The 22,089-nt window shown below is 43.4% G+C and overlaps 1 protein-coding gene across 1 annotated transcript in view; it reads left to right on the top strand.

The window, feature by feature from the left end:
- Window positions 1-22,089, top strand: part of LOC122942210 (alpha-2-macroglobulin-like protein 1) — a 273,571-nt gene that overhangs the window by 110,706 nt on the left and 140,776 nt on the right. Inside the window, exons 13-15 of the mRNA XM_044299709.1 lie at window positions 14,390-14,456; window positions 17,673-17,818; window positions 18,988-19,137. Coding sequence (XP_044155644.1) covers window positions 14,390-14,456; window positions 17,673-17,818; window positions 18,988-19,137 — 363 coding nt within the window. The remainder of the gene's footprint in view (window positions 1-14,389; window positions 14,457-17,672; window positions 17,819-18,987; window positions 19,138-22,089) is intronic.

Raw genomic sequence — 22,089 nt, 5'->3', positions numbered from 1 at the left:
ATAAATTTAGGCCCAGCACCCAGGCAGAGGAGAGAGGTCCCGTAACAGACAATCTGGCTTCATGTCAGCAGAGAATTAGTCTGCATGTCATAGCAGAGAATCAGGCTTCATGTCAGCCACCACTGCAACAGTCCATTGGCATATATTTAGGCCTAGCACACAGGCAGAGGAGAGGTTCATTCAACTTTGGGTAGCATCGCAATATAATGGTAAAATGAAAATAAAAATAGGATTGAATGAGGAAGTGCCCTGGAGTCCAATAATATATGGTTATGGGGAGGTAGTTAATGTCTAATCTGGACAAGGGACGGACAGGTCCTGTGGGATCCATGCCTGGTTCATTTTTATGAACGTCAGCTTGTCCACATTGGCTGTAGACAGGCGGCTGCGTTTGTCTGTAATGACGCCCCCTGCCGTGCTGAATACACGTTCAGACAAAACGCTGGCTGCCGGGCAGGCCAGCACCTCCAAGGCATAAAAGGCTAGCTCTGGCCACGTGGACAATTTAGAGACCCAGAAGTTGAATGGGGCCGAACCATCAGTCAGTACGTGGAGGGGTGTGCACACGTACTGTTCCACCATGTTAGTGAAATGTTGCCTCCTGCTAACACGTTGCGTATCAGGTGGTGGTGCAGTTAGCTGTGGCGTGTTGACAAAAGTTTTCCACATCTCTGCCATGCTAACCCTGCCCTCAGAGGAGCTGGCCGTGACACAGCTGCCTTGGCGACCTCTTGCTCCTCCTCTGCCTTGGCCTTGGGCTTCCACTTGTTCCCCTGTGACATTTGGGAATGCTCTCAGTAGCGCGTCTACCAACGTGCGCTTGTACTCGCGCATCTTCCTATCACGCTCCAGTGCAGGAAGTAAGGTGGGCACATTGTCTTTGTAGCGTGGATCCAGCAGGGTGGCAACCCAGTAGTCCGCACAGGTTAAAATGTGGGCAACTCTGCTGTCGTTGCACAGGCACTGCAGCATGTAGTCGCTCATGTGTGCCAGGCTGCCCAGGGGTAAGGACAAGCTGTCCTCTGTGGGAGGCGTATCGTCATCGTCCTGCCTTTACCCCCAGCCACGCACCAGTGATGGACCCGAGCTGCGTTGGGTGCCACCCCGCTGTGACCATGCTTCATCCTCATCCTCCTCCACCTCCTCCTCATCCTCGTCCTCCTCGTCCTCCAGTAGTGGGCCCTGGCTGGCCACATTTGTACCTGGCCTCTGCTGTTGCCAAAAACCTCCCTCTGAGTCACTTCGAAGAGACTGGCCTGAAAGTGCTAAAAATGACCCCTCTTCCTCCTCCTCCTCCTCCTCCTCCTGGGCCACCTCCTCTTCCATCATCGCCCTAAGTGTTTTCTCAAGGAGACATAGAAGTGGTATTGTAACGCTGATAACGGTGTCATCGCCACTGGCCATGTTGGTGGAGTACTCGAAACAGCGCAACAGGGCACACAGGTCTCGCATGGAGGCCCAGTCATTGGTGGTGAAGTGGTGCTGTTCTGTAGTGCGACTGACCCGTGCGTGCTGCAGCTGAAACTCCACTATGGCCTGCTGCTGCTCGCACAGTCTGTCCAGCATGTGCAAGGTGGAGTTCCACCTGGTGGGCACGTCGCATATGAGGCGGTGAGCGGGAAGGCCGAAGTTACGCTGTAGCGCAGACAGGCGAGCAGCAGCAGGATGTGAACGCCGGAAGCGCGAACAGACGGCCCGCACTTTATGCAGCAGCTCTGACATGTCGGGGTAGTTGTGAATGAACTTCTGCACCACCAAATTCAGCACATGCGCCAAGCAAGGGATGTGCGTCAAATTGGCTAGTCCCAGAGCTGCAACGAGATTTCGCCCATTATCACACACCACCAGGCCGGGCTTGAGGCTCACCGGCAGCAACCACTCGTCGGTCTGTTGTTCTATACCCCGCCACAACTCCTGTGCGGTGTGGGGCCTGTCCCCCAAACATATGAGTTTCAGAATGGCCTGCTGACGTTTACCCCGGGCTGTGCTGAAGTTGGTGGTGAAGGTGTGTGGCTGACTGGATGAGCAGGTGGAAGAAGAGGAGGAGGAAGCCGAGAAGGAGGAGGTGGCAACAGGAGGCAAAGAATGTTGCCCTGCGATCCTTGGCGGCGGAAGGACGTGCGCCAAACAGCTCTCCGCCTGGGGCCCAGCTGCCACTACATTTACCCAGTGTGCAGTTAGGGAGATATAGCGTCCCTGGCCGTGCTTACTGGTCCACGTATCTGTGGTTAGGTGGACCTTGCTACAGATGGCGTTGCGCAGTGCACACTTGATTTTATCGGATACTTGGTTGTGCAGGGAAGGCACGGCTCTCTTGGAGAAGTAGTGGCGGCTGGGAACAACATACTGTGGGACAGCAAGCGACATGAGCTGTTTGAAGCTGTCTGTGTCCACCAGCCTAAATGACAGCATTTCATAGGCCAGTAGTTTAGAAATGCTGGCATTCAGGGCCAGGGATCGAGGGTGGCTAGGTGGGAATTTACGCTTTCTATCAAATGTTTGTGAGATGGAGAGCTGAACGCTGGCGTGTGACATGGTTGAGACGCTTGGTGACGGAGGTGGTGGTGGTGGTGGTGGTGGTACATCCCCTGTTTGCTGGGCGGCAGGTGCCAACGTTCCTCCAGAGGCGGAGGAAGAGGCTGAGGCGGCAGCAGCAGAATAGGCCGAGGCGGCAGCAGCAGAAGAGGTAGCAGGGGGAGCCTGAGTGACTTCCTTGGTTTTAAGGTGTTTACTCCACTGCAGTTCATGCTTTGCATGCAGGTGCCTGGTCATGCAGGTTGTGCTCAGGTTCAGAACGTTAATGCCTCGCTTCAGGCTCTGATGGCACAGCGTGCAAACCACTCGGGTCTTGTCGTCAGCACATTGTTTGAAGAAGTGCCATGCCAGGGAACTCCTTGAAGCTGCCTTTGGGGTGCTCGGTCCCAGATGGCGGCGGTCAGTAGCAGGCGGAGTCTCTTGGCGGCGGGTGTTCTGCTTTTGCCCACTGCTCCCTCTTTTGCTACGCTGTTGGCTCGGTCTCACCACTGCCTCTTCCTCCGAACTGTGAAAGTCAGTGGCACGACCTTCATTCCATGTGGGGTCTAGGACCTCATCGTCCCCTGCATCGTCTTCCACCCAGTCTTGATCCCTGACCTCCTGTTCAGTCTGCACACTGCAGAAAGACGCAGCAGTTGGCACCTGTGTTTCGTCATCATCAGAGACATGCTGAGGTGGTATTCCCATGTCCTCATCATCAGGAAACATAAGTGGTTGTGCGTCAGTGCATTCTATGTCTTTCACCGCTGGGGAAGGGCTAGGTGGATGCCCTTGGGAAACCCTGCCAGCGGAGTCTTCAAACAGCATAAGAGACTGCTGCATAACTTGAGGCTGAGACAGTTTCCCTGGTATGCATGGGGGTGATGTGACAGACTGATGGGGTTGGTTTTTAGGCGCCATCTGTGCGCTTTCTGCAGAAGACTGGGTGGGAGATAATGTGAACGTGCTGGATCCACTGTCGGCCACCCAATTGACTAATGCCTGTACCTGCTCAGGCCTTACCATCCTTAGAACGGCATTGGGCCCCACCATATATCGCTGTAAATTCTGGCGGCTACTGGGACCTGAGGTAGTTGGTACACTAGGACGTGTGGATGTGGCAGAACGGCCACGTCCTCTCCCAGCACCAGAGGGTCCACTAACACCACCACGACCATGTCCACGTCCGCGTCCCTTACTAGATGTTTTTCTCATTGTTATGGTTCACCACAACAACAAATATATTATTTGGCCCAATGTATTGTATTCAAATTCAGCGGGATTTAAATTTGAGGCCTAGTATTTAGGCGCTGGGTGACCGGTATGGATTTAGTGACAGAATTAGACTTGGAAATGCACAGAAGCGTGTGTGTGAAGTTATTCTGAATGACCCTATGTGCACCTTCAATATTATATACCCTTTTAGGGATAGATTTCAAATAGCTCTGATATAGCAGAAACCACTAAATTATGAAATTGCTAAATTGGGAATTGTACTTCAACCCAGAACAAAAAAGGTGCTTTGACGGACACTAAATAACTTTCCCAGCTACAACAGGACAGCGGTAACGAGAGATTTAGCGGGATATAAATTTGAGGCCTAGTATTTAGGCGCTGGGTGACAGGTATGAGTTTAGTGACAGAATTAGACTTGGAAATACACAGTAGCGGGTGTGTGTGAAGTTATTCTGAATGTCCCTATGTGCACCTTCAATATGATCTACCCTTTTAGGGATAGATTTCAAATAGCTCTGATATAGCAGAAACCACTAAATTATGAAATTGCTAAATTGGGAATTGTATTTCAACCCAGAACAAAAAATGTGCTTTGACGGACACTAAATATCTTGCCCAGCAACAACAGTACAGCGGTAACGAGAGATTTAGCGGGATATAAATTTGAGGCCTAGTATTTAGGCGCTGGGTGACAGGTATGGGTTTAGTGACAGAATTAGACTTGGAAATACACAGTAGCGGGTGTGTGTGAAGTTATTCTGAATGACCCAATGTGCACCTTGAATATTATATACCCTTTTTGGGATAGATTTCAAATAGCTCTGATATAGCAGAAACCACTAAATTATGAAATTGCTAAATTGGGAATTGTACTTCAACCCAGAACAAAAAATGTGCTTTGACGGACACTAAATAACTTTCCCAGCTACAACAGGACAGCGGTAACGAGAGATTTAGCGGGATATAAATTTGAGGCCTAGTATTTAGGCGCTTGGTGACCGGTATGGATTTAGTGACAGAATTAGACTTGGAAATGCACAGAAGCGTGTGTGTGAAGTTATTCTGAATGACCCTATGTGCACCTTGAATATTATATACCCTTTTTGGGATAGATTTCAAATAGCTCTGATATAGCAGGAACCACTAAATTATGAAATTGCTAAATTGGGAATTGTACTTCAACCCAGAACAAAAAATGTGCTTTGACGGGCACTAAATAACTTTCCCAGCTACAACAGGACAGCGGTAACGAGAGATTTAGCGGGATATAAATTTGAGGCCTAGTATTTAGGCGCTGGGTGACAGGTATGGGTTTAGTGACAGAATTAGACTTGGAAATACACAGTAGCGGGTGTGTGTGAAGTTATTCTGAATGACCCAATGTGCACCTTCAATATTATATACCCTTTTAGGGATAGATTTCAAATAGCTCTGATATAGCAGAAACCACTAAATTATGAAATTGCTAAATTGGGAATTGTACTTCAACCCAGAACAAAAAAGGTGCTTTGACGGACACTAAATAACTTTCCCAGCTACAACAGGACAGCGGTAACGAGAGATTTAGCGGGATATAAATTTGAGGCCTAGTATTTAGGCGCTTGGTGACCGGTATGGATTTAGTGACAGAATTAGACTTGGAAATGCACAGAAGCGTGTGTGTGAAGTTATTCTGAATGACCCTATGTGCACCTTGAATATTATATACCCTTTTTGGGATAGATTTCAAATAGCTCTGATATAGCAGGAACCACTAAATTATGAAATTGCTAAATTGGGAATTGTACTTCAACCCAGAACAAAAAATGTGCTTTGACGGGCACTAAATAACTTTCCCAGCTACAACAGGACAGCGGTAACGAGAGATTTAGCGGGATATAAATTTGAGGCCTAGTATTTAGGCGCTGGGTGACAGGTATGGGTTTAGTGACAGAATTAGACTTGGAAATACACAGTAGCGGGTGTGTGTGAAGTTATTCTGAATGACCCAATGTGCACCTTCAATATTATATACCCTTTTAGGGATAGATTTCAAATAGCTCTGATATAGCAGAAACCACTAAATTATGAAATTGCTAAATTGGGAATTGTACTTCAACCCAGAACAAAAAAGGTGCTTTGACGGACACTAAATAACTTTCCCAGCTACAACAGGACAGCGGTAACGAGAGATTTAGCGGGATATAAATTTGAGGCCTAGTATTTAGGCGCTGGGTGACAGGTATGAGTTTAGTGACAGAATTAGACTTGGAAATACACAGTAGCGGGTGTGTGTGAAGTTATTCTGAATGTCCCTATGTGCACCTTCAATATGATCTACCCTTTTAGGGATAGATTTCAAATAGCTCTGATATAGCAGAAACCACTAAATTATGAAATTGCTAAATTGGGAATTGTATTTCAACCCAGAACAAAAAATGTGCTTTGACGGACACTAAATATCTTGCCCAGCAACAACAGTACAGCGGTAACGAGAGATTTAGCGGGATATAAATTTGAGGCCTAGTATTTAGGCGCTGGGTGACAGGTATGGGTTTAGTGACAGAATTAGACTTGGAAATACACAGTAGCGGGTGTGTGTGAAGTTATTCTGAATGACCCAATGTGCACCTTGAATATTATATACCCTTTTAGGGATAGATTTCAAATAGCTCTGATATAGCAGAAACCACTAAATTATGAAATTGCTAAATTGGGAATTGTACTTCAACCCAGAACAAAAAATGTGCTTTGACGGACACTAAATAACTTTCCCAGCTACAACAGGACAGCGGTAACGAGAGATTTAGCGGGATATAAATTTGAGGCCTAGTATTTAGGCGCTGGGTGACCGGTATGGATTTAGTGACAGAATTAGACTTGGAAATGCACAGAAGCGTGTGTGTGAAGTTATTCTGAATGACCCTATGTGCACCTTGAATATTATATACCCTTTTTGGGATAGATTTCAAATAGCTCTGATATAGCAGTAACCACTAAATTATGAAATTGCTAAATTGGGAATTGTACTTCAACCCAGAACAAAAAATGTGCTTTGACGGACACTAAATAACTTTCCCAGCTACAACAGGACAGCGGTAACGAGAGATTTAGCGGGATATAAATTTGAGGCCTAGTATTTAGGCGCTGGGTGACCGGTATGGATTTTGTGACAGAATTAGACTTGGAAATGCACAGAAGCGTGTGTGTGAAGTTATTCTGAATGACCCTATGTGCACCTTGAATATTATATACCCTTTTTGGGATAGATTTCAAATAGCTCTGATATAGCAGGAACCACTAAATTATGAAATTGCTAAATTGGGAATTGTACTTCAACCCAGAACAAAAAATGTGCTTTGACGGACACTAAATAACTTTCCCAGCTACAACAGGTCAGCGGTAACGAGAGATTTAGCAGGATATAAATTTGAGGCCTAGTATTTAGGCGCTGGGTGACAGGTATGGGTTTAGTGACAGAATTAGACTTGGAAATACACAGTAGCGGGTGTGTGTGAAGTTATTCTGAATGACCCTATGTGCACCTTGAATATTATATACCCTTTTAGGGATAGATTTCAAATAGCTCTGATATAGCAGAAACCACTAAATTATGAAATTGCTAAATTGGGAATTGTACTTCAACCCAGAACAAAAAATGTGCTTTGACGGACACTAAATAACTTTCCCAGCTACAACAGGACAGCGGTAACGAGAGATTTAGCGGGATATAAATTTGAGGCCTAGTATTTAGGCGCTGGGTGACCGGTATGGATTTAGTGACAGAATTAGACTTGGAAATGCACAGAAGCGTGTGTGTGAAGTTATTCTGAATGACCCTATGTGCACCTTGAATATTATATACCCTTTTAGGGATAGATTTCAAATAGCTCTGATATAGCAGAAACCACTAAATTATGAAATTGCTAAATTGGGAATTGTATTTCAACCCAGAACAAGAAATGTGCTTGAACGGACACTAAATAACTCGCCCAGCTACAGCACTAAGGACAGATTTAGCGGGATATAAATTTGAGGCCTAGTATTTAGGCGCTGGGTGACAGGTATGGGTTTAGTGCCAGAATTAGACTTGGAAATACACAGTAGCGGGTGTGTGTGAAGTTATTCTGAATGACCCAATGTGCACCTTGAATATTATATACCCTTTTAGGGATAGATTTCAAATAGCTCTGATATAGCAGAAACCACTAAATTATGAAATTGCTAAATTGGGAATTGTATTTCAACCCAGAACAAGAAATGTGCTTGAACGGACACTAAATAACTCGCCCAGCTACAGCACTAGGGACAGATTTAGCTGGATATAAATTTGAGGCCTAGTATTTAGGCGCTGCGTGACAGGTATGGGTTTAGTGACAGAATTAGACTTGGAAATACACAGTAGCGGGTGTGTGTGAAGTTATTCTGAATGACCCAATGTGCACCTTGAATATTATATACCCTTTTAGGGATAGATTTCAAATAGCTCTGATATAGCAGAAACCACTAAATTATGAAATTGCTAAATTGGGAATTGTATTTCAACCCAGAACAAGAAATGTGCTTGAACGGACACTAAATAACTCGCCCAGCTACAGCACTAGGGACAGATTTAGCTGGATATAAATTTGAGGCCTAGTATTTAGGCGCTGGGTGACCGGTATGGATTTAGTGACAGAATTAGACTGGGATATGGCCAAAAAATAAACAGACTATTGCTGGTTAAATGCACTTGGTGTGACAGCTTCACCCTGATGTAGGCTTTAGCCAAAAAACAACCACACCATTGAGGGTTAAATGCACTTGGTGACAGGCGCAGCTTGCCCCTGATTTAGTATATGGCCAAAAAATGAACAGACTATTGCTGGTTAAATGCACTTGGTGTGACAGCCTCACCCTGATGTAGGCTTTAGCCAAAAAACAACCACACCATTGAGGGTTAAATGCACTTGGTGACAGGCGCAGCTTGCCCCTGATTTAGTATATGGCCAAAAAATGAACAGACTATTGCTGGTTAAATGCACTTGGTGTGACAGCTTCACCCTGATGTAGGCTTTAGCCAAAAAACAACCACACCATTGAGGGTTAAATGCACTTGGTGACAGGCGCAGCTTGCCCCTGATTTAGTATATGGCCAAAAAATGAACAGACTATTGCTGGTTAAATGCACTTGGTGTGACAGCTTCACCCTGATGTAGGCTTTAGCCAAAAAACAACCACACCATTGAGGGTTAAATGCACTTGGTGACAGGCGCAGCTTGCCCCTGATTTTGTATATGGCCAAAAAATGAACAGACTATTGCTGGTTAAATGCACTTGGTGTGACAGCTTCACCCTGATGTAGGCTTTAGCCAAAAAACAACCACACCATTGAGGGTTAAATGCACTTGGTCGCAGCTTGTGCTGGCGCACCACAAGACACAAAATGGCCGCCGATCACCCCAGAAAAATGTGACTGACAAACGGTCTGTGCAGCCTAAAAACAGTGAGCAATTGAGGATCAGCAGCTCAATGATCCACAGCTGCAGATCGATCAGTTAATCAAGTCCTTTGGAGGAGTTAATCTGCCTAATCTCGCCCTACTGTCGCAGCCGCAACCTCTCCCTACGCTAATCAGAGCAGAGTGACGGGCGGCGCTATGTGACTCCAGCTTAAATAGAGGCTGGGTCACATGGTGCTCTGGCCAATCACAGCCATGCCAATAGTAGGCATGGCTGTGATGGCCTCTTGGGGCAAGTAGTATGACGCTTGTTGATTGGCTGCTTTGCAGCCTTTCAAAAAGCGCCAAGAAAGCGTCACAAAAGCGCGAAGAAAGCGACGAACACCGAACCCGAACCCGGACTTTTACGAAAATGTCCGGGTTCGGGTCCGTGTCACGGACACCCCAAAATTCGGTACGAACCCGAACTATACAGACATTTTCTCCCAGTCCGAGCATTCTCATTTTACATACTAACCTTTTATGTGGTACAGTGTCAAATGCTTTGGAGAAGTCCAGATATACGACATCAATTGATTTGCCGCTGTCAAGTCTAGAACTTACCTCCTCATAGAAACTGATTAAATTAGTTTGACATGACCGATTTCTCGTCATGAAGCCATCGTGATATGGCGTTATTTGCTTATTTTCATTGAGGTGCTCCAAAATTCTGGGTTCTGTTTTTGGACCCTTTTTAAATATTTGCTCAACATTTGCTATGCCCCAATCATGTGGAACACCCTGTAGTCGGTGGTCCGTAGGTGAAGTCTCCTGCAAATTTTCCTTTCTTTAATTTCTTTATCAGCACAATATCTCCCACTTGGAATGGGTGAGTTGGTTCCTGTGGAACACAAGGAGACTTACAAGCAACTTTTTCCTCAATTTCATTTAGGGCTTTAATCAATCTGTTTACATTGGTGTTTGGGTTGTTCCTCAAACATGTGATACACCTTCCCACATAATCTGACACCAACTGTTTAATGCCTGTAATGTAGAAATTCTGTGCTAGCAGCATGTGTGTTGTTTGAATTCTGTCGTGTCCTACTCCATGAAAATGTGCAATAAAAGCTGTGCTGTGGTATGCATGGTTCTCCCTCTTTGCAGATTAATCCTGTCCTAGGATTCTTCTGCAAGATTGGATAACACCAATCGGCCATTTCTTCGTCAGTAGCTGAGGACTGGATATCCACAAGCATCTGAGTTAACGCAAGTGAAGGAGGTACTAATTTCACCATTTGCAATGTGGCTGGGGCCATCAGTGCAGCCTTCTTGGCCTCAGCGTCTGCCAGGGCATTGCCTTGGGACACATGGTCTTTACCACCAGTATGCGCCCTGCAGTGGACAATTGCAATCTGTGAGGACAACCTTATGGCTTCTAAAAGTTGTATGACAAGTTGTGAATGTGAGATGTGCTTACCATCAGCTGCAATGAATCTTCTCCTTTGGCAAATGACCCCGTGGTCCCAGACCACTTCATGTGCGTACCTGCTGTCAGTGTAAATGGTGACTGGCTTGCATTCATGTAGTATGCATGCTCTCGTGAGTGCAATCGATTCTGCTGCTTGTGCCGATTGGTATGTGATGGGTCTGGCTTCCAGGACAATATGTGTGTCATGTTGTATGGCGTGTATACAACCATGTGCCTCTGTCAAGTGATCCTCAGGTCCTTTAAGTCCTAATAGGGTATTCAAGATAGGTGCTGGACCTGAGGTGTGTGTTGCGTATTTGATTTAGAGGGAGGGATTGCTGAGGAGTAGAATCTCATATCCAGATAGTCTTTGTGCGGACATGTTCTGTGTGTGTATGCCTTTGAGAAGGCCTACTACATCATGTGTGGTGTACAGGATAGTCTCATGTCCCATTGTGAGTGGCGTTGCAAGCTCAACCATCATAGCACAGGCTGCAAGAGATCTCAGAAAGGCCGGCATTCCTTGGACGGATGCCGGAACCACCTTTAAAAAAAAGGCACAAGGAAGTAACTTGCCTCCGTGATATTGTGTCAGCACACCCGCCATAGTTTTACAATTTTGTCGAGCATATACGCGTAATGTGAGTTTGTAGTCAGGGAGGCCCAAACCTGGACTTGTCATTAAAGAACATTTCAAATAATCAAATGCATTAAACATTTCCTCAGACCACCTGATGAGATCTGGCATTTTATAACAATTCTGTACATGTAAGAGAAGACAAGATGGAGTCACATTTCCCTTCAGTTTCTATTATGTAAGCCTCACAAAGTAAATTCAGACCTGAACTGGTCCTTAAAAAGTGAGTTTTGGAAATTTGTTTCTAAACTTCTAAGCATTCTAACATTCCGAAAAAAGAAAATGTAATTTACAAAATGATCCAAACATTAAGAATACATATGGTAAATGTAAAGTAATAACTATTTTAGGAGGTATCATTATCTGTTTTAAAAGCACAGAAATTGAAATTTTGAAAATTGATAATTTTTTCCAAATTTTTGGGAAATTTGGTATTTTTTTACAAATAAAAATGAAATATTTTAACTCAAATTTATCACTGTCATGAAGTACAATATGTGACGAGAAAACAATCTCAGAATGGCTTGAATAATTAAAAACATTTTAAAGTTATCACCACATAAAGTGACACCTGTAACCTGTAACCGGGATTTTGTGTATAGAGCTGAGGACATGGGTTGCTAGATGGCCGCTACCACATCCGCAATATCCAGTCCCCAGTGTGCTTTTATTGTGAAAAAAAAAGATTTGATACATACAGTAGAGACCAAAAGTTTGGACACACCTTCTCATTCAAAGAGTTTTCTTTATTTTCATGACTATAGAAATTGTAGATTCACACTGAAGGCATCAAAACAATGAATTAACACATGTGGAATTATATACATAACAAAAAAGTGTGAAACAACTGAAAATATGTCATATTCTAGGTTCTTCAAAGTAGCCACCTTTTGTTTTGATTACTGCTTTGCACACTCTTGGCATTCTCTTGATGAGCTTCAAGAGGTAGTCACCTGAAATGGTGTTCCAACAGTCTTGAAGAAGTTCCCAGAGATGCTTAGCACTTGTTGGCCCTTTTGCCTTTACTCTGCGGTCCAGCTCACCCCAAACCATCTTGATTGGGTTAAGGTCCAGTTACTGTGGAGGCCAGGTCATCTGGCGCAGCACCCCATCACTCTCCTTCATGGTCAAATAGCCCTTACACAGCCTGGAAAAATAAATGATGGTCCAACTAAACGCAAACCGGATGGAATAGCATGCTGCTGCAAGATGCTGTGGTAGCCATGCTGGTTCAGTATGCCTTCAATTTTGAATAAATCCCCAACAGTGTCACCAGCAAAGCACCCCCACACCATCACACCTCCTCCTCCATGCTTCACGGTGGGAACCAGGCATGTAGAGTCCATCCGTTTACCTTTTCTGCGTCGCACAAAGACACGGTGGTTGGAACCAAAGATCTCAAATTTGGACTCATCAGACCAAAGCACAGATTTCCACTGGTCTAATGTCCATTCCTTGTGTTCTTTAGCTCAAACAAGTCTCTTCTGCTTGTTGCCTGTCCTTAGCAGTGGTTTCCTAGCAGATATTCTACCATGAAGGCCTGATTCACACAGTCTCCTCTTAACAGTTGTTCTAGAGATGTGTCTGCTGCTAGAACTCTGTGTGGCATTGACCTGGTCTCTAATCTGAGCTGCTGTTAACCTGGTGACTCGGATGAACTTATCCTCCGCAGCAGAGGTGACTCTTGGTCTTCCTTTCCTGGGGCGGTCCGCATAAGAGACAGTTTCTTTGTAGCGCTTGATGGTTTTTGTGACTGCACTTGGGGACACTTTCAAAGTTTTCCCAATTTTTCGGACTGACTGACCTTCATTTCTTAAAGTAATGATGGCCACTCGTTTTTGTTTTTTTCTTGCCATAATACAAATTCTAACAGTCTATTCAGTAGGACTATCAGCTGTGTATCCACCTGACTTCTCCACAACGCAACTGATGGTCCCAACTCCATTTATAAGGCAAGAAATCCCACTTATTAAGCCTGACAGTGCACACCTGTGAAGTGAAAACCATTTCAGGTGACTACCTCTTGAAGCTCATCAAGAGAATGCCAAGAGTGTGCAAAGCAGTAATCAAAGCAAAAGCTGGCTACTTTGAAGAACCTAGAATATGACATATTTTCAGTTGTTTCACACTTTTTTGTTATGTATATAATTCCACATGTGTAAATTCATAGTTTTGATGCCTTAAGTGTGAATCTCCAATTTTCATAGTCATGAAAATAAAGAAAACTCTTTGAATGAGAAGGTGTGTCCAAACTTTTGGTCTGTAGTGTATGCAAATTAACCTGAGATGTGTCCCTGAGATGAGTCCAGCGTGAAGGAGCCCAGCACCGCCCCGCATCCTCAGAATCTCGTCCTTGCTCCCCTACGTCAGAAAGCCAGAGCGACGTAATCTCGCAATGCGTGAGCTAGCGCATGCGCAGTTCGTTCCCTGAGGCCGATGCCAGCACGGGGAAGGAACATTATGATGACACTGCGCATGCCCTAGCTCACGCATCGCAAGATTACGGCTCTCTGGCTTTGTGACGTCGGGGAGCAAGGACGAGATTCTGAGGATGCGGGGCGGTGCTGGGCTCCTTCACGCTGGACTCATCTTAGGGACAGGACACATCTCAGGTTAATTTGCATATGGATCAAATCATTTTTTTTTACACAAAAAAGCACACAGAGCTATGGGGACTGGATATTGCGGATGTGCTAGCGGCCATCTAGCAACCCATGTCCTCCACTCTATATACAAAATCCCGGTGACAGGTTCCCTTTAAGGTGAAAAATGGCAGTCCTGAAGGGGTTAAAGATGGTAGCACGTAAGACTACCATATAGTTCACAAATTTTTTTTTTGAATTATCCACCATATTTTACTAAATGATTCTCAGTGATTTTAGGTTACTCCTAGGTTTCTCAAGGTAGAAGGCTCTGGACAATTACCTAGTTTGCCAGTTACAAAAATATAACCTGGGAAATAAATGACAAAACTACAACGGAAGATTTAACACTATTAGTGGAAACAAGAGTTAAGTATCTCTGCCCATGGCTGACAAGTGGAGATTAGCAGGATTTCACTTTAAAGCATTATATTTCCCCCCATCATCCTATTTATTTCTAATTTCCTATTTAATTGTTGCATTGTTTTTTACAGTTGGTTTCCAAAGTTTCTATTAAAGACTCAGGGTCAGTGGACATTAACATTGAAAACACTAATGAAGGTAAGGCAAGATGATCACAGATGTGTTGATTTTAGGGGAGTTCTCTGGGCTACGGATATTGATGGCCTATTAGGTCAATATCATATTAGTGGAGGTCCGATATCTAACACCCTCACCAATCAGCTTTTTCGGGCAGCCACCATCCCAGAAACTTTATAGTGTGCCAGCTGGAAGCAGCCCGTCCCATACACTGGCTCAAATCTAACTTACGTGAATGGCAGCTGAGCTTCAGTACATCAGCACTACCCAGTGTCCTGAGCCTTCTGCTTCCACTCCATACACTGTAGTTTAAAGCTCCACAGTTTAAAACACCTGATTGGTGGTGGTGGTGGTGTTGGGAGTCGGAACCCTACTGGTCTGATCTGACTTTGATGACCTATCCTGAGGATAGGTCATCAATATCTTTAGCTCGGAGAACCCTATTAAGAAATTAAAGTCTACAACACAGGTCAGCAACCTGTGTCACCATAGCAGTTGTGAATCTATAGCTCCCAGCATGCACCCAAGTAGAAGTGAATAGAACGTGCTGGGAATGGTAGTTTCAAAACAGCTGAAGTCTTGTAGGTTGCTAACTCATGGTTTACAGAGCTTCTAGGATTTTTTCTCTCTTGTTCTCTTGCTCTCTTTTTTTAATTTTACTCTTTCTCTTCTCCCTCTCCCTCCCTTCCTTTTTAAGTTCATACACAATGACAGTAACAGCAAATAAAGTGGCACTGACACAGCTATAGGGGCAAATAATGTAAAAAATACTGTGGCTTTTTAGGAACAAGCATTCAAAACTTATGCCTTAGTGGGGGCAAATCTATGACACTGTTTATGCACATACACATGTTAATGTCCTAAGAAACAGTGGCCTGTTCTGCATTATTGTCCCAAAATTATTTATAATTGTTATAATTATTCTACAGATCGGGTGGCTCACCTGTCCACTCTCATGTATGAGGTGCACAGGTCTATGTGATTCACCCAGTCAGAGAGAAAAAAGAATATATATTGATTTGGTAAAAATTCTCTATTTGGAAGCACTCATAGGTATACACGGCGGTATAATAGGAGCTTTAATGTACAAAGAGCAATGAACCAGATTAAAACAAATAAATATATGTATAAAAATCCAAATAGATTACAGTTTTATAAAAGGCATCTCAAGTTCATACACTACGTCCAATTTATAAAACACTTAAAGCTTTTAAAATCAGATAAAAAGTACTGTAGGGATTTGCTCTGGTAGACAGGCTAGCGTAGGCAGTATAGAGACAACCACAAAGTCTTTAACTTAAACAGTTCAGTGTTTTATTCACACATAAAGAAAAACAAAAAGTGACATTTTGCAGTCTAGGTGTTTGTTCACACCATGAAAAGTCCACAGAACAAAAACCTTCAAGTGGTTTGCAGTTTCTCCACCTATCGTCCACAGCAGGCTTTAGGGGCCTGTTTCTCAGCATGCGGCTCCCAGCCCTTTTGCACGGCAAAAGTTTTCAGATCCCAAAACACACAGGGACTGACAGCGCGCCACTGTCAGAGAGGAGGAATCCACACACAGCTGAGACTGCTGGCTAGGTTTGATATAGGCCAATAAAGAGTCTGCCTGGAGCGTGGGGAGCAGCCACCCACCCAGCACTTTGGTTACTCCCAGTAAGAACCGGCCCGGATCAGCTTACAGCCATACTAAAATAGTAATGTGTCAACCAGCACTAACTGCTGCTGACACTTGAAAATACCAGCTCTTACTTCACCGAGGCCAGGAACTTCGGTGACACATACCTTCCGTCAACGACGGACCCTTGCGTTTTTCTACAGTACATATCAAGAAACCACTGCAGTGGCTAGTAAGGATACTGCTTGAAAACCAGTCCAAAATTTATCTCATAATAGTCAGGAGATATTTTCAAACATATGTTTGAACAATGTAAAGAATCAGTGTACATCCAGAGCAAGAGTTCAAAATTACCGATAGTCTCCTCGTGGAGTGCTAATTAATCCTGGTGTCTCATGGAACGCAATACTTGGATCAGAAGTTGTCCAATATATATCTTTATATTAACAAAACCGTAGTCAATTGTTGGTGCACTGCGCAAATCAGGTGCTATAATGGGCAAAAAAAGTGCTGTAGTATCTGAGCCCAGTTCATTCGTAACGTAGGTTACCGTTAACAATGGCCAGTTCATTCAGAAATTAAATCTGTGGTCGGGTGTCAGTCAGAATATGCCGTACGTGGCGTCCCACTGGCAATGACACCCTGACCCCAGTTACCTGTTCTGTCGCTCTTGGCACCTCACCAATAGAAGATACGGTCTTCTGTCCCAATCGTACTTGCAGCGCCCCACGTGGTATCTGTGATACTAGCATCTCACGCGGTAGGGGAGCGTTCACGTTCATGATCCAAGTATTGTGTTCCATGAGACACCAGGATTGAATAGCACTCCATCAGGAGACTATCGGGAATTTTGATCAACCAGATTTGTACCCACAAAACTGGTTGATCTGTTGTATGTGCGCTTTGCAGCTGAAGGCACCTATGTTGGTCCCATGTTGATATGTTCATCATTTCTACTGAGACAAAAAATAAATATTAATATATGCAAATGAACCTCTAGGAGCAATGGAGTGTTGCCCTTCCTCCTAGAGGCTCAGCTCTCTCTGCAACTGCCATGCCCACTTTGATTGACATGACCAGGCAGTGTAAATGTGATCATCCCTGGCCCTGACTTCTGTCTTTTGTTGCTCCGTGTGCCTTACTGACCAATCCCCCTTAATGCCGTAATATGCATTCTCTTAAACTGCACGGTATCTTGAAGTAATATAATGGGGGACATTTACTAAGCATGTTGCACCAGAATCACGGCGTAAAATGCACCAAAAAGAATGGAATTTTGATTTGTGCCAAATATATCAACTGTTTTCTCCAGAATATTGACAACAAGAATGCATCACAACAGAAATTAGTTATAAATGTCAAAACCTGAGATTGTTGCAGGGTTTTGTAATGTAGAACTTGCCAGCAGCTGCATGCAACACGATTCAGAGCCCTCAGTCCCTAACTCTCTATGCTTTCCCTGCTAAAAGCCTAAATATACCTAATTATATCCCTAGAATCAATTCACTCATATCTAAAATGGACCCTTAGTATGTTATGGGTGATGTATTGTAGATCCATGCAATAGATGTATGAGGCTAAAAGTGGTTTTCAGTCAATTATGTTTTCTTTTATCACAGATATCCATGGAAAAGTTACCTTGAACCTTCCTTTGAGTGCAAGCACTTCTCCGTTTATTCATGCCCTTGTTTACATCATGCTGCCTAATGGAGAAATGTTAGCAGATAAAGCAAAATTCACTGTAAAAAAATGTTTCAAGAATAAAGTAAGTTCTTTAAGTAATTTATGACTGACTCCAGGATGTGGAAATGTGTTTGATTCTTTAGTTTCCATGTTTTAAAAGCCATCATTTTTTTATTTTCTTGTTGGCATAGTGGAATGAGGGCTTGTTTTTTGCAGACTGAGTTGCATTTTGGGACATATGTTAAATTTTTGAAGGACTTCAGGAAAAAGCAGAATGATTCCGCAATTGGTTTCCCGTTTTGAAACAAAGTTGCTTAGTTTTTCCGTTTTTGTTCTTCTGCATCTAACATTGAAATTCACAACTAAGTGCAGGAGATGCAGCATCTAATACTGGGACACGTGACTATGGGACACGTGACTATATAAGCGACATCTTTTTCTTATACACTATTACCCGGATATCCATATGGGATAGGGTATAAAGGGCATTTTAAGGATAGACAGCATAGGTACGGGGACGGAGTGTGCCTACCATCAAGACACATCTCCGGGCTGAGGAGGAGTTACAAAGGGATATTGTAGGGATTGAGTCTGTCATGGCACGGGTTGCCCTGATGCGTTCCCCCCCTTTTTTCCTCTCATACTAATCTACCTGTCTGATCTTGCTCGTTCGTGTGCTTATTGTACTGTAGGTGTTTTTGTGTTTTTGTGGTACGAGTTGTCCCTCTTTCAGGGAATTTTAATTGACCTAAATAAATGTTAAATTTTAGGTAGTCGTACTTCAGTGATATTGATTTAATAATTCTACGACTACCCTCTTCATCTATAAATAGAGCTTCAGCATCTAACATAGCTTTCTGGATACTGAGATAAAAGTATGATGCTTGAGCCTTTAAGCTACTCCTGCGCATCTTCTTACACTAGGATTGCATCAATATCTAACAGTTATTGGTGCAATTGCAGCAAAGTCATGATAACAGAATTTACATTTACTCCATGGACTATAGGTACACAGTATTCTCCCTTGATCTGGCTGGCACCTACTCATAAAAGCCTTTTCTTATGAAGCAGGCAGGTGTAGGTTGGAGAATCAATTATTAATGTCTACCCAAATGCAAGAGTGACCAGGAAGATAGGGTGCCATGTGATGGACACTAAGTAGGAGAGTCCTAAACAAGTGTTCAGTCAGGTATCAGGGCTGTCTCTGGTTGTTCTATGTTTATTTCCTATTAAGTTGTAATCTCTTTCCAGGTATCAACTAAGTTTTCCCCTGGGGAGGTTCTTCCAGGATCAGATGTGTCTCTCCAGGTTGAGGCTGCTCCTGGATCTCTCTGTGGTCTGCGGGTGGTAGATCAGAGCGTGGTACTGATGAAACCAGAGAAAGAGCTGACTGCTGACAAAGTGAGTGTTAATGTAATTTACAGGGTAGCCGATCTGTTTAGCAAACCTTTAGGTTAGTGAAGAACCACCGTTTTTCTTACAAGTAGGCACAAACATTTTGAATACAATAAAAATGAAAATGTCAGTCCTGTGTCCCAAAACACGGACACTTATCTGCGCTGCTGGTTCCGGTGTAGTGTGGTGGGTATTCACACTGAAAGTCAAGTAGTTAAAGGTTTGAAACTGCACTGCTAATGGTTCAGTCAGACGCTGCACAAGTGACAGAAATAGGGTATTAGCCTTCGTCCTCCACTCTCAAGGATTCGATCCTCCTCAGACCGCCTCCTCTGTAGGATTAAATGATCAGCATATAGTGAAGTACCCTCTCAGTTGTTAATAAAAAAAAGTTTTATTTTACTCACAAACAATGGTAGATCATAGGCATATCACAATTAGTGAAAACAACTTGAAGTCCTGCCCGACCCGGGTTTCGCTCTCTGGCTTCCTCAGGAGAGACAACTGCGCATGTCCACAGCTGGGTCCTTTAAATAGCCCAGTCTCCCATTATCAGACCGTGGGAATCACTCCCAATCCCAATTTTTTTTTATTTATTTTTTTAATGCATGATAAAAGCAGTATTCATAACATATCCTTAATAGGAACATTCATATCCTTATAAAACAATATCAGCCATACACCAAATTGTATCAAAAATCGATTAGAAAATATCTTAAATATACAATATACTTTTCCATATATCTCACATAGCTGTGCCGCAGCTTTATCTTATATACAACCTTGTCACCATATTTCAACTTATCCCCTTTCTTAATCAACCGCGTTTTTGTATTAACATGCTTCCTTTTTCACAGTTATATGACCGCATCTTATTAAAAGCTTTTAATTCACAGTATTCTTACTTTTCTTGTGTGCTTCACCACATGCTCACCTGATTACATCTCCACCCACTATTGGTCACGTTACTCTAAACGCTATTACCCCACCCCTTTCCCATTCATAAAACTCAGATCACATGTTTGAGCTACCCAATCCATAGTTACTACTCATGACATCTCCTAAAGGTCCTCAACACAAGGTAGAAGTTATTACTATTTAATTTCCTATGGGCACTTCTTCTCCTTTTTGCACTTTATATTAAACATGGCTTTAGATCAAACTCTATGTTTAAACCGCTCGGCTGCAAGGTGCCCAATTGATAAATCCATTGTACTTCTTTTCGGTTAATTTGTGCCAAAAAATCACCTCCACGCCAATGTGGTTTAACCACTTCCACCCCAGCAAACTTCAAGCCCCGCAGGTTCTTGCCATGCATCAGCTTGAAGTGGGCTGATACACTATGACTCATCAGTCCTCTCTTGATATTTCCTATATGCTCCTGGATCCTCACTTTTAATTTCCTCACTGTTCTACCTACGTATTGGAGTCCACAAGGGCACTCCAATACATAGATAATACCCTCATTTTCACAGGAACATTTTCCCTTTATTTTAAATTCCTCTCCATTCTTTTTAGATACAATACAGTCAAGTGTTCTCATTCTCCCTTTTGTATTCCGATTCTTGCACCCAATACAAAATCCACACCATGTGAACTTCCCTCCCTCCCTACCCCGTTTTTTATCTACTGGGGGAATGGAACTATGTACCAGCTTAGTTCTGATACTTGGAGTCTTTTTAAAGGTGAACATCGGGTTCTCAGGAATAGCCTTTCCTAATATGGGGTCATTTTTAAGTGTTCCCCAATTTTTTCTAACAGCCTTCTTAACAATATCGGACATTGAGCTATATCTTGTAACAAAGGAAAATCTATAGTCTTTCTCATCTTTTTTTATTTTTACTTTCCCCTTTTCCCCTTTTTTCTCTTCTTCTACAGTCTGGATATATTCTTCCAGGCTCCCTTCTTCATATCCTCGTTCCAGGAATCAATCTTTCAACACCTTGCATTGCAATCTATAGTCCTCCACTGTAGTGCAGTTCCGGGCCATTCTTTTAAATTGCCCTTTTGGTATACCTCTAAGCCATGGTTGATAGTGGCAGCTTTTCATGTCAATATATGAATTGACATCTGTCTCTTTAAAAAGGGAACTGGTTTTATATCTGCCGTCCTCAATTTTTATGCACAAGTCCAGAAAGTTAATAGCGACATTACTAATCTCCCCCACAAACCGCAAGTTCCATGTATTATTGTTGAGCTGATGGATGAAGGTCTCAAGTCCCTCCCTCTCTCCTTCCCACACTAGGAGACAGTCATCGATGTATCTCCTCCAAAGGGTTAACCTGCCTCTGGAGGTGACCACTCCTAGTGTGGGAAGGATGGTGGCCTCTTCCCATGCCCCCATAAAAATATTGGTGAAACTGGGGGGCGAATTTCGCCCCCATTGCCGTACCGACGCACTGTACATAATGCGAATCTCGGAACCAAAAATAATTGTGTTCGAGACAATAGTCCAGACACTTCAAAATAAAATCCCCCTGTAGATCACCAATTTTCGGATCTTGTTTGATTCTATTCTCTACAGCTTTTATCCCAAGATCTTTCGGGATTACTGTATACAGGGATGCCACGTCAACTGTGGCCATCCATGTATTTGCTGTAGGAGGACTCAGGTCTTTCATTAACTATTACAGATTCAGTGTCTTTGAGATGTGAAGGGTTTTTTATTACATAACCCTGTAAATAAAAATCTATGTACTCCGTTATTCTACATGTCAAGGAGTTCAACCCCGAGACTATCGGCCTCCCCGGGGGGTCGGTGAGGCTTTTGTGCACCTTCGGCAGATGGTATATCACAGGTACAATTGGGTGTGACACGGTTAAATAATCAAACTCCTTTTTGTTCAATACCCCTTTTTTGTGGCCATCCATTAATAAACCATCCAGTATTTTTTTATATTCCAAAGTGGGGTTATTTTTTAACCTTTTGTATGTGACCTCATCCGACACCAGTCTCAA

This window comes from Bufo gargarizans, chromosome 6, assembly GCF_014858855.1.
Source record: "Bufo gargarizans isolate SCDJY-AF-19 chromosome 6, ASM1485885v1, whole genome shotgun sequence".
Taxonomy (NCBI): Eukaryota; Metazoa; Chordata; class Amphibia; order Anura; family Bufonidae; genus Bufo; species Bufo gargarizans.
Note: the sequence above shows the minus strand (reverse complement) of the source record. Positions and strands in the feature narration are given on the sequence as shown.